We start from the raw sequence: 13,465 nt of genomic DNA, 5'->3' as shown, positions 1-13,465 counted from the left end.
ACTAACGCCACTCTTTATCATTACTGTTGTCATCCTATCCACTCAAGGGGAGTTTTCTGTTTTCAGTGTGCTCATAACTGAATTTACTTCCATAGCTATGTTTTGTAAACTATGATTTGTCTACTCTTCATTCCCATGCTTGAGAATCCTGCTTCATTTGAATTCTTATCTGCCACCATCTCAAATGCACTCATTTGATTTGGTGCCTCATCTGATTTGATATGAGGCTTCCTCCTGCTTGCCCTAATGAGTCACCTCAAATTTTTTTTTTGTATTTCCTTGCAGTAATTTCTTGTTCACTAAAAACTTTGTCAACTTTCTTTCAGTTTTCATATGCTTTTTCTTCCCTTCACTTCCCTTGTCATTCTCTTTTCATTTTTCTTGACGCTTCATAGTTTCTGTTGCAACCATTCGTAAATGCTCCATGCAAATTCTTTTGTAGAAACTTTTCATGTGCTTCTCTTAGGTTGTTTATTGCTGTATTTACTTCATCAATTTAGCACACACTCCCACCTCTCCCTCCACTTCTCATTTTCTTGCTACATGACTTAGCTATAGAATTGAAAGTTGGTTGATGTGTATATTAGGGTAGCATTTTCTTTTTTTATGGCTGTTATAGATATGGGGGTGATATATTCCATTTTAGAGTTCTGTCTTGTTTCATTTAAAAGACTAATGAAGAACTTCCAATGTATGTTGATAATTTTAGCCTGTACTTGAGTAGCTTTTCTTTGGATAGAAAGTTCTTTAAATGTATTGTATGTTTGTATATAGCCCCCAACCCTCTTTTGTTACATGTGCTTACATCATTTTGAAGGAGCATAAAGGACTTACATGTCTGCCTCCCTCATAGTGCTGTGAGCTAAGCTTCTCTTTAGTTAGTCTTAGATAGCATTCAGCTGTGTTTACAGTAAGTTTGTTACTTTGCAATAGTAGGTACTTTGTGAGGATATGTTGATTGTCCATGCTATTGGTAGCTGACTTGCTGTACAAAAATGCTTTGTTAGAGCAGAGAATTTGTCTCTCAAAACTAAACTTAATTAGATATTTGTAAACAGATATGAGGGAACAGGCAGATCTCTCTCACTGAAGCTTCTGCAACAGCTGAGGGAACAGACAGGGCTGTCAAGTGCAGCTGTTGCCACATCTGCAAAAGTTGAAGCTACTGCATCTGCAAGTAATGTATAATGACTTTTATGTCTAAAAGTTCAGTTTTATGATTTTGGATGGTTAGGTTGTTAAGAAAGCGAGGGTGAATAAAGAGGTGGAGGTGAAAATCTTGCTGAATTGTGGCAAAACAGCTGAAGTAGATGATATTGTAGTTAATTTTCTAAGGAAGGGAGTGGCAGTACTCTTGATTGGTTACTCAGGATTTTCACTGTGAAGATAACTCAAGGTTTGGTGCTTGAGGAATGACAGAATGCCTGTATGTTGCCATTATGGAAAGGCAGTATTGCTTCAGGAGTGGAAGCAGTGTTTGCATTGCAGAATACAATTGTATGAGAAATACTTGGAGAAAGAAAGGGCTTTGTATGTGGTATTAAAGGATTTGGAGAAAGCATTTGATAGGGCTGGTAGAGATGTTTTGAGAAGAAAGCTACTAGAAGCAATGAGATTTTATAAAGACAGTAAGGTGTGTGTGTGCACATAGGAAGGGAGGATGGTGACTGTTCCAGGTTAAAGTGAGTCTGCAACAGGGGCATCAAGAGACTATGAATTACAAGGTCCCAATCATGCAAGAGTGTGAAAAACATGTATGGGGTTAGAGCAGGATGGGGCAAAATGGTATACTAGAAGTGATGTGCTGCCAGTGGGCTGAACCAGGGTATATAAAGTGGTTAGGGGAAATTGAGGAAAGATCTTTGGGAATTGGTGTTGACCGGGAGCTCTGTTTCTGGTGCATTATACATGAAGTTTAAAGAATGGGTGTGAACAAACGAGACTATTTTCCATGTTTCTGGCACTACCTTGTTATGTAGGAAACAGCAAACAATAATGTTTTGAAGTTTGATTGATGTGAAAGGAGAAAGTTGTGAATAAGTGTAAATGAAAGCAAGGTAATAAGAATTGTTGTAGAGAGATATGATACTTTGTGTATAACTTTGATTGGAGAGAACCAGGAGGGAGTAGAGTGTTTTAGATGTATAGGAATGGACATAGCAGTAAATGGAACTATGGAAATTGAAGTAAGCCTATAGGAATGGACATAGCAGTAAATGGAACTATGGAAATTGAAGTAAGCCTTAGGTAGGTAAGGGAGCTAAGGTCCTGGGTGCATTGGAAAGTATGTGGAAAGAGAGGCTATTATCAATGAGGGTAAAGATGGGAACTAGTTATGGGGACTCTAATGCTGTGGCCACCCCTTTGAGGTAGTTCCAATTGTAACAGATGTCAGAGTTGTAGATGGATAGATAGATAGTAAAAGTGGGTTTATATGATAGTATAGTAGTGTCAGTGATGTATGGATGTGAGGTGTGTACTCTAGATGAGAAGGTACAGAACAGGGTGAATATGTTGGAAAGGAAATGCTTGAGTACAATATGTGGTGTAAGGGGGATTGATCAAGTAAGAAATGACAGGAAAAAGAGAAGTTTGGTAATATGAAGAGTATGGTTGAGAGAACTGAAGATGGTGTACTAAAATGGCTTGGACATATGGTGAGGATGATTCAGGAGTTGTTGACAAAGAGTGTATTTGTATCAGAATTAGAGGGTCAAGGAGATGAAAGGATGGAGTGGAAAACGTTTTGAAAGCTCTGGTCCTGAATGTGCAGCAGGGTGTAAGGTGTGCATGGGATAGAGTGAACTGGAGGAATGTTGTACATAAGGGCTGATGTGCTGTCACTGGATTAGATTAGGGCATATGTATGAAGCTGTTTGGAAACCATGAGAGGTCTTTGGATCCTGGGTGTAGGTAGGGGGCTGTAGTATCTGTACATCATACATAACAGCTTGAGTTTGGATGTGAGTGTATGAGGATATTTCTTCATCTGTTATTGCTAATGTTGGAAACAGCAAACAAGTGTGAAAATAAAGAAAGTAATATATACTCAGGACTTGAGTTAATTATTTCTTCCAGAGTTGAAATGTTTTGAATTTGTGATTTTATTCATAATTGACTGGAGAAAGATGTTTTGAAATTGTCTTTACATAATCAGAATGAAAGAATGTAAAACTATATGTTATTCATTTTATCATGGGAGAATTGCTTTTGTAATGGAAGATAATATATTTGGCATTTTTTACAATAAATCATTCATTTGGAAAAGACAAAGGATAAAGAGAGAGACTGATAGTTATAGATGTTCTGTTTTCCATAATGAGAATAAAATATTCTGTTAAAGCAAGTGTTTGCAACGTGAGATTAGAAATGAAATAGTAAGAGAGCAAAAGGCTAGATGGGTGAAGCCTTTGTAGGATCTATTTATTATTCATTACACTTTGTCGTTGTCTCCTGCGTTAACAAGGTAGCGCAAGGAAACAGACGAAAGAATTGCCCAATCCACCCACACACACATGTATATACATACACGTCCACACACGCACATATACATACCTATATATCTCAACGTATACATATATATACACACATAGACATATACATATATACACGTACATAATTCATACTGTCTGCCCTTATTCATTCCTGTCGCCACCCTGCCACAGATGAAATACCAACCCCCGACCCCCTCATGTGCACGAGATAGCATTAGGAAAAGACAACAAAGGCCACATTCGTTCACACTGTCTCTAGCTATCATGTATAATGCGCCGAAACCACAGTTCCCTTTCCACATCCAGGCCCCACAGAACTTTCCATGGTTTACCCCAGGTGCTTCACATGCCCTGGTTCAATCCATTGACAGCACATCGACCTTGGTATACCACATCGTTCCAGTTCACTCTTTTCCTTGCACGCCTTTCACCCTCCTGCATGTTCAGGCCCCAATCACTCAAAATCTTTTTCACTCCATCTTTCCACCTCCAATTTGGTCTCCCACTTCTCCTCGTTCCCTCTACCCCTGACACATATACCCTCTTTGTCAATCTTTCCTCGCATATTCTCTCCATGTGACCAAACCATTTCAAAACACCCTCTTCTGCTCTCTCAACCACACTCTTTTTACCACCAAACATCTCTCTTACCCTATTATTACTTACTCGATCAAACCACCTCACACCACATATTGTCTTCAAACATCTCATTTCCAGCACATCCACCCTCCTCCGCACAACTCTATCTATAGCCCATGCTTTGCAACCATATATCTTTGTTGGAACCACTATTCCTTCAAACATACCCATTTTTGCTTTCCAAGATATCGTTCTCGACTTCCACAGATTCTTCAACACTCCCAGAACTTTCGCCCACTCCCCCACCCTATGATTCACTTCCGCTTCCCTCGACTTCCACACATTCTTCAACGCTCCCAGAACTTTCGCCCCCCTCCCCCACCCTATGATTCACTTCCGCTTCCATGGTTCCATCCGCTGCCAAATCCACTCCCAGATATCTAAAGCGCTTCTCTTCCTCCAGTTTTTCTCCATTCAAACTTACATCCCAATTGACTTGTCCCTCAACCCTACTCTACCTAATAACCTTGCTCTTATTCACATTTACTCTCAGCTTTCTTATTTCACACACTTTACCAAACTCAGTCAGCAGCTTCTGCAGTTTCTCACCCAAATCAGCCACCAGCGCTGTATCATCAGCGAATAACAACTGACTCACTTCCCAAGCTCTCTCATCCACAACAGACTGCATACTTGCCCCTATTTCCAAAACTCTTGCATTTGCCTCTCTAACAACCCCATCCATAAACAAATCAAACAACCATGGAGACATCACACACCCCTGCCACAAACCAACATTCACTGAGAACCATTCACTTTCCTCTCTTCGTACACGTACACCTGCCTTACATCCTCAATAAAAACTTTTCACTGCTTCTAACAACTTGCCTCCCACACCATATATTCTTACTACCTTCCACAGAGCATCTCTAGTAACTCTATCATATACCTTCTCCAGATCCATAAATGCTACATATAAATGCATTTGCTTTTCTAAGTATTTCTCACATACATTCTTCAAAGCAAACACCTGATCCATATATCCTCTACCACTTCTGAAACCACACTGCTCTTCCCCAATCTGATGCTATGTACGTGCCTTCACCCTCTCAATCAATACCCTCCCATATAATATCCCAGGAATACTCAACAAACTTATACCTCTGTAATTTGAGCACTCACTTTTATCCCCTTTGCTTTTTTACAATGGCACTATGCATGCATTCTGCCAATCCTCAGGCACCTCACCATGAGTCATACATACAGTGAATAATCTTACCAACCAGTCAACAATACAGTCACCCCCTTTTTTCAATAAATTCCACTGCAATACCTTCCAAACCCACTGCCTTGCCGGCTTTCATCTTCCGTAAAGCTTTTAGGAATAGGTGTTTGAAGAATTCTTCCTGAGCCACCTTGCTGTAAGTGCTATAAATAATGGGAAGCCTTTATAGACATGATATGGAACTGTACAAGAAGGGTGCAATTGAGATTAGATGTGATAGATGTTAGTATTTACAAAATTTGGAAAATTGTGTATGGACCACCCAGATGGAAGTTAAGGATGTAGTGCATATAGATGTATGGATTTAAATGGTAATTTCAGATCGACCCTTACATGAGATAGCCCTTGAGGAGAGTGTCCGATATAGTGGTGGTGACCCTGTTGAGACATGGTTATATCAGCTGCTTTGCTTGAATGCAACATCTGCTTTTTCACACACTACAAGTTGTCCTCCACCACAAAATTGCCAACTCTACTATGTCAACAGGTTTGTGTAAACAGCTGAGAGGAGCTTGAAATTTTGTTGTTTGATACTGTTATGGAAAAGTGGGAGTTTTACAGTAGTTGGTATACACAATTTGGTAATTTGTAGCATGGGGAGCCCATGTTGAATAAGGATAGTGTGAATCTCATGTAAAAGAATGCCATGGGAGATAATGTCAGAGGAGTTTAGCTTAGTTTCATTGTCATGAAATTTGCTGTGCTTGAACTGTAAATGATGTTAGCATTTTGACATAACAGTGAAGCATACAGTATCATCCATAAACTTACGTGAATGGATTCTGCTTGCTGTGAATGCAAGGCTTACAACAGCATCATGTAGGGTGCACAGTTATCCCACTTTGAAAAATCATCAAAGCTAGTTTTGCATCATTTGGTATGTTATATATAACAATGAGTGATTTAAAAGAGAAACTTTTTTTAGAGAAAATGAAAAATGGTTACATATACAGACTCACACTGTTATGCGAGATATTTTCTGTAGCAATAGAATTACCATTATGACTGCACTAGTCGTTCATAATGTAATAATTTTTCATTCAGTGTGGTAAAGGAATGATTTACAAACATAGGGGAAGGTAGAGACTGTACAACCAGATATGATGCATATAATATTATCAGTATTATCAGTAAGTTGATCATGAACAGAAAAAAGATGAATAACTAGAAATGTCACAAAGTGAAATTGTTTTCCATCATTTATGGGCTTGTCTCTACTAACCACTGCATCTTAGATTTATCTTGTAGATGACTGCTGGTCCCATGCCATGACTTCTAGAGTTTTTTTTTTTATGTGGAGCTGTATGTATTGGGAACAGATTCATGTCTGTATGCTACATCTGTGGACATACCATCTGAATTTGCCACAGTTAGGTTAAATTTGAACCCAGCTAAACTGTTTAGATTTCTTCATGGGATACTTGCAAGAAAGAGGCATTTGCAGGGTGTCTGGGGATGCTGCAATTCAGGATATCCATAGGAATGGCATGGCAAATGAAAGTGATTAAGGGAAACTTGTCATGGTAAAATGGCATTTGAATTGGTGCATAGCCTGGTTAGTGTACATACCACAGGCTACTCTTGACCCACTGCATGGCCTTGAATCCCCATCATGCCATGTGTACAGAACTTGAATTCCTTGGTGCATGCAACTTCTGTAACTCAACCATTTGTCTGCAAACCATGTGTCATGTATATTCAGTTTTTGTTGGTAAAAAGGAAATCATTAGACTATAAAATTATATATGTAACTTGTTGGAAGACAGGGAAGGATTGATTATTTATTCATAATACAACTTTTATCCTGTCTTGTCACTCACAAATGGATTGTATTATGTCTTGGGAGTAAAGTCAGGGGTTGGTGAAAGACCAAGAGCAAGGGAAGGAGTAGCACTACTGAAACAGGAGTGGTGGGAGTATGTGATACAGTGTAAGAAAGTAAACTCTAGATTGATAGGGGTAACACTGAAAGTGGATGGGGAGAGATAGGTGATTATTGGTGCATATACACCTGGGCATGAGAACAAAGATCATGAGAGACAAGTGTTTTGGGAGCAGCTGAGTGAGTGTGTTAGTAGTTTTGATGCACAGGTCATAATGATGGGTGATTTGAATGCAAAGGTGAGTAATGTGGTAGTTAAGGGAATAATTGGTGTACATGGGGTGTTCAGTGTTGTAAATGGAAATGTTTAAGAGCTTGTAGATTTGTGCGTTGAAAAAGGACTGGTGATTGCAAAAACCAGTATTTAAGGAGGAGAGATGGCCAGAGAGCATTATTGGATTATGTATTAATTGATAGGCACGTGAAAGACTTTTGGATGTTAATGTGCTGAGAGGTGCAACTGTAGGGATGTCTGATCATTATCTTGTGGAGGCGAAAGTGAAGATATGTAGAGGTTTTCAGAAAAGAAGAAAGAATGTTGGGGTGAAGAGAGTGGTAGAGTAAGTGAGCTTGGGAAGGAGAATTGTGTGAGGAAGTACCAGTAGAGACTGAGTGCAGAATGGAAAAAGGCGAGAACAAAGGAGGTAAGGGGAGTGGGGGAGGAATGGGATGTATTTAGGGAAGCAGTGATGGCTTGCACAAAAGATGCTTGTGGCATGAGAAGCTTAGGAGGTGGGCAGATTTTAGAAAGGATAGTGAATGGTGGGATGAAGAAGTAAGATTATTAGTGAAAGAGAAGAGAGAGGCATTTGGATGATTTTTGCAGGGAAATAATGCAAATGACTGGTAGATGTATAAAAGAAAGAGGCAGGAGGTTAAGAGAAAGGTGCAAGAGGTGAAAAAGAGGGCAAATGAGAGTTGAGGTGAGAGAGTATCATTAAATTTTAGGGAGAATTAAAAGATGTTTTACAAGGAGGTAAATAAAGTGCATAAGACAAGAAAACGAATGGGAACATTGGTGAAGGGGGCTAATGGGGAGGTGATAACAAGTAGTGGTGATGTGAGAAGGAGATGGAGTGAGTATTTTGAAGGTTTGTTGAATGTGTTTGATGATAGAGTGGCAGATATAGGGTGTTTTGGTCGAGGTGGTATGCAAAGTGAGAGGGTTAGGGAGAATGATTTGTTAAACAGAGAAGAGGTAGTAAAAGCTTTGTGGAAGATGAAAGCCGGCAAGGCAGGGGGTTTGGATGTTATTGCAGTGAAATTTATGAAAAAAGGGGGTGACTGTGTTGTTGACTGGTAGGTAAGGATATTTGATGTATGTATGACTCATGGTGAGGTGCCTGAGGATTGGCGGAATGCGTGCATAGTGCCATTGTACAAAGGCAAAGGGGATGAAGGTGAGTGCTTGAATTACAGAGGTATAAGTTTGTTGAGTATTTGTGGAAAATTATATGGGAGGGTATTGATTGAGAGGATGAAGGCATGTACGGGGCATGAGATTGGGGAAAAGCAGTGTGGTTTCAGAAGTGGTAGAGGATGTGTGTATCAGGTGTTTGCTTTGAAGAATGCATGTGAGAAATACTTAGAAAAACAAATGGATTTGTATTTAGCATTTATGGATCTGGAGAAGGCATAAGATAGAATTGATAGAGATGCTCTGTGGAAGGTATTTTATGGATCTGGAGAAGGCATATGATAGAATTGGTAGAGATGCTCTGTGGAAGGTATTAAGAATATATGGTGTGGAAGGCAAGTTGCTAGAAGCATTGAAAAGTTCTATCGAGGATGTAAGGCATGTGTACGAGTAGGAAGAGAGGAAAGTGATTGGTTCTCAGTGAATGTCGGTTTGCAGCAGGGGTGTGTGATGTCTCCATAGTTGTTTAATTTGCTTATGGATGGGGTTGTTAGGGAGGTGAATGCAAGAGTTTTGGAAAGAGGAGCAAGTATGCAGTCTGTTGTGGATGAAAGAGCTTGGGAAGTGAGTCAATTGTTGTTCGCTGATGATACAGTGCTGGTGGCCGATTCATGTGAGAACTGCAGAAGCTGGTGACTGAGTTTGGTAAAGTGTGTGAAATAAGAAAGCTGAGAGTAAATGTGAATAAGAGCAAGGTTATTAGGTACAGTAGGGTTGAGGGACAAGTCAATTGGGATGTAAGTTTGAATGGAGAAAAACTGGAGGAAGTTAAGTATTTTAGATATCTGGGAGTGGATTTGGCAGCGGATGGAACCATGGAAGCGGAAGTGAATCGTAGGGTGGGGGAGGGGGTGAAAGTTCTGGGAGCGTTGAAAAATGTGTGGAAGGCGAGAACATTATCTCTGGAAGCAACAATGTGTATGTTTGAAGGAATTGTAGTTGCAACAATGTTATATGGCTGTGAGGTGGGGGCTATAGATAGGGTTGTGCGAAGGAGGGTGGACGTGTTGGAAATGAGATGTTTGAGGACAATATGTGGTGTGAGGTGGTTTGATTAAGTAATGAAAGGGTAAGAGAGATGTATGGTAATAAAAAGAGTGTGGTTGAGAGAGCAGAAGAGGGTGTTTTGAAATGGTTTGGTCACATGAAGAGAATGAGTGAGGAAAGATTGACAAAGAGGATATATGTGTCAGAGGTGGAGGGAACGAGGAGATGTGGGAGACCAAATTGGAGTTGGAAAGATGGAGTGAAAAAGATTTTTTGTGATCGGGGCCTGAACATGCAGGAGGGTGAAAGTCGTGCAAGGAATAGAGTGAATTGGAACTATGTGGTATACCGGGGCTGACGTGCTGTCAATGGATTGAACCAAGGCATGTGAAGCGTCTGAGGTAAACCATGAAAAGTTGTGTGGGGCCTGGATGTGGAAAGGGATCTGTGGTTTTGGTGCATTATACATGACAGCTAGAGACTGAGTGTGAATGAATGTGGCCTTTGTTGTCTTTTCCTTGCGCAACCTCATGCGCATGCAGGGGGAGGGGGTTGTCATTTCATATGTGGCGGGATGGCAGTGGGAATGAATAAAGGCAGCAAGTATGAATTATGTACATGTGTATATTTGTATATGTCTGCGTATGTATATATATGAATACGTTGAGATGTATAGGTATGTATATGTGCGTGTGTGAACGTGTATGTATATACACATGCATGTGGGTGGGTTGGGCCATTCTTTCATCTGTTTCCTTGCGCTACCTCGCTGATATAGGAGACAGCAACAAAGTATAATAAAAATGAAATAATTTTTTTATATACGTGTTATTACAGTTTTCCTTCTTTTCACTCCAGAGAAGTATTGTTTAGTGGCCATGAAGAAAGTGAAGAGTTTCTGCATCAAATTATGAATCTTCTAGTAGCCTCTCATTACCGCAACTCCCCTGATGACTTACAAGTGCTTTGTGATGCCCCAGCTCATCATCTCTTTGTGTTACTGCCACCCATTTTCACTGGCATGACAGCATTACCTGCTGTCCTTTCAGTTATACAGGTCTGGAAGCATCATTTGTATAATTGTTTTACATTTTGAGGTGATAACAAGTAGCGGTGATGTGAGAAGGAGATGGAATGAGTATTTTGAAGGTTTGTTGAATGTGTCTGATGACAGAGTGGCAGATATAGGGTGTTTTGGTCGAGGTGGTGTGCAAAGTGAGAGGGTTAGGGAAAATGATTTGGTAAACAGAGAAGAGGTAGTAAAAGCTTTGCGGAAGATGAAAGCCGGCAAGGCAGCAGGTTTGGATGGCATTGCAGTGGAATTTATTAAGAAAGGGGGTGACTGTATTGTTGACTGGTTGGTAAGGTTATTTAATGTATGTATGACTCATGGTGAGGTGCCTGAGGATTGGCGGAATGCGTGCATAGTGCCATTGTACAAAGGCAAAGGGGATAAGAGTGAGTGCTCAAATTACAGAGGTATAAGTTTGTTGAGTATTCCTGGTAAACTATATGGGAGGGTATTGATTGAGAGGGTGAAGGCATGTACAGAGCATCAGATTGGGGAAGAGCAGTGCGGTTTCAGAAGTGGTAGAGGATGTGTGGATCAGGTGTTTGCTTTGAAGAATGTATGTGAGAAATACTTAGAAAAGCAAATGGATTTGTATGTAGCATTTATGGATCTGGAGAAGGCATATGATAGAGTTGATAGAGATGCTCTGTGGAAGGTATTAAGAATATATGGTGTGGGAGGCAAGTTGTTGGAAGCAGTGAAAAGTTTTTATCGAGGATGTAAGGCATGTGTACGTGTAGGAAGAGAGGAAAGTGATTGGTTCTCAGTGAATGTAGGTTTGCGGCAGGGGTGTGTGATGTCTCCATGGTTGTTTAATTTGTTTATGGATGGGGTTGTAAGGGAGGTAAATGCAAGAGTCCTGGAAAGAGGGGCAAGTATGAAGTCTGTTGGGGATGAGAGAGCTTGGGAAGTGAGTCAGTTGTTGTTCGCTGATGATACAGCGCTGGTGGCTGATTCATGTGAGAAACTGCAGAAGCTGGTGACTGAGTTTGGTAAAGTGTGTGGAAGAAGAAAGTTGAGAGTAAATGTGAATAAGAGCAAGGTTATTAGGTACAGTAGGGGTGAGGGTCAAGTCAATTGGGAGGTGAGTTTGAATGGAGAAAAACTGGAGGAAGTGAAGTGTTTTAGATATCTGGGAGTGGATCTGTCAGCGGATGGAACCATGGAAGCGGAAGTGGATCATAGGATGGGGGAGGGGGCGAAAATTTTGGGAGCCTTGAAAAATGTGTGGAAGTCGAGAACATTATCTCGGAAAGCAAAAATGGGTATGTTTGAGGGAATAGTGGTTCCAACAATGTTGTATGGTTGCGAGGCGTGGGCTATGGATAGAGATGTGCGCAGGAGGATGGATGTGCTGGAAATGAGATGTTTGAGGACAATGTGTGGTGTGAGGTGGTTTGATCGAGTAAGTAACGTAAGGGTAAGAGAGATGTGTGGAAATAAAAAGAGCGTGGTTGAGAGAGCAGAAGAGGGTGTTTTGAAATGGTTTGGGCACATGGAGAGAATGAGTGAGGAGAGATTGACCAAGAGGATATATGTGTCGGAGGTGGAGGGAACGAGGAGAAGAGGGAGACCAAATTGGAGGTGGAAAGATGGAGTGAAAAAGATTTTGTGTGATCGGGGCCTGAACATGCAGGAGGGTGAAAGGAGGGCAAGAAATTGAGTGAATTGGAGTCATGTGGTATACAGGGGTTGACGTGCTGTCAGTGGATTGAAGCAAGGCATGTGAAGCGTCTGGGGTAAACCATGGAAAGCTGTGTAGGTATGTATATTTGCGTGTGTGGACGTGTGTATGTACATGTGTATGGGGGGGGGGGTTGGGCCATTTCTTTCGTCTGTTTCCTTGCGCTACCTCGCAAACGCGGGAGACAGCGACAAAGTATAAAAAAAAAAAAAAAAAAAATTTTGATTAGATATGATTTGTGACTTTTTTAATACAATCCATTCCCTATTCCACTCGTACACCTTTCAGTCTCATTCCCTGCCTGTTAAAGTGAAACATGGATTTTCCACAAGGCATATGATAGAGTTGATAGAGATGCTCTGTGGAAGGTATTAAGAATATATGGTGTGGGAGGCAAGTTGTTAGAAGCAGTGAAAAGTTTTTATCGAGGATGTAAGGCATGTGTACGTGTAGGAAGAGAGGAAAGTGATTGGTTCTCAGTGAATGTAGGTTTGCGGCAGGGGTGTGTGATGTCTCCATGGTTGTTTAATTTGTTTATGGATGGGGTTGTTAGGGAGGTAAATGCAAGAGTTTTGGAAAGAGGGGCAAGTATGAAGTCTGTTGGGGATGAGAGAGCTTGGGAAGTGAGTCAGTTGTTGTTCGCTGATGATACAGCGCTGGTGGCGGATTCATGTGAGAAACTGCAGAAGCTGGTGACGGAGTTTGGTAAAGTGTGTGGAAGAAGAAAGTTAAGAGTAAATGTCAATAAGAGCAAGGTTATTAGGTACAGTAGGGTTGAGGGTCAAGTCAATTGGGAGGTGAGTTTGAATGGTGAAAAACTGGAGGAAGTGAAGTGTTTTAGATATCTGGGAGTGGATCTGTCAGCGGATGGAACCATGGAAGCGGAAGTGGATCATAGGGTGGGGGAGGGGGCGAAAATTTTGGGAGCCTTGAAAAATGTGTGGAAGTCGAGAACATTATCCCGGAAAGCAAAAATGGGTATGTTTGAAGGAATAGTAGTTCCAACAATGTTGTATGGTTGCGAGGCGTGGGCTATGGATAGAGTTGTGCGCAGGAGGATGGATG

The 13,465-nt window shown here is 40.9% G+C and overlaps 1 protein-coding gene across 1 annotated transcript in view; it reads left to right on the top strand.

Moving 5' to 3' along the window:
• Positions 1-13,465, top strand: part of LOC139759055 (RNA cytidine acetyltransferase-like) — a 175,190-nt gene that overhangs the window by 69,794 nt on the left and 91,931 nt on the right. The window contains exons 9-11 of the mRNA XM_071680969.1: positions 1,059-1,177; positions 5,680-5,845; positions 10,503-10,701. Of these exons, the coding sequence (XP_071537070.1) occupies positions 1,059-1,177; positions 5,680-5,845; positions 10,503-10,701 (484 nt within the window). The remainder of the gene's footprint in view (positions 1-1,058; positions 1,178-5,679; positions 5,846-10,502; positions 10,702-13,465) is intronic.

This window comes from Panulirus ornatus, chromosome 32 (assembly GCF_036320965.1).
Source record: "Panulirus ornatus isolate Po-2019 chromosome 32, ASM3632096v1, whole genome shotgun sequence".
NCBI lineage: Eukaryota > Metazoa > Arthropoda > Malacostraca > Decapoda > Palinuridae > Panulirus > Panulirus ornatus.
Note: the sequence above shows the minus strand (reverse complement) of the source record. Positions and strands in the feature narration are given on the sequence as shown.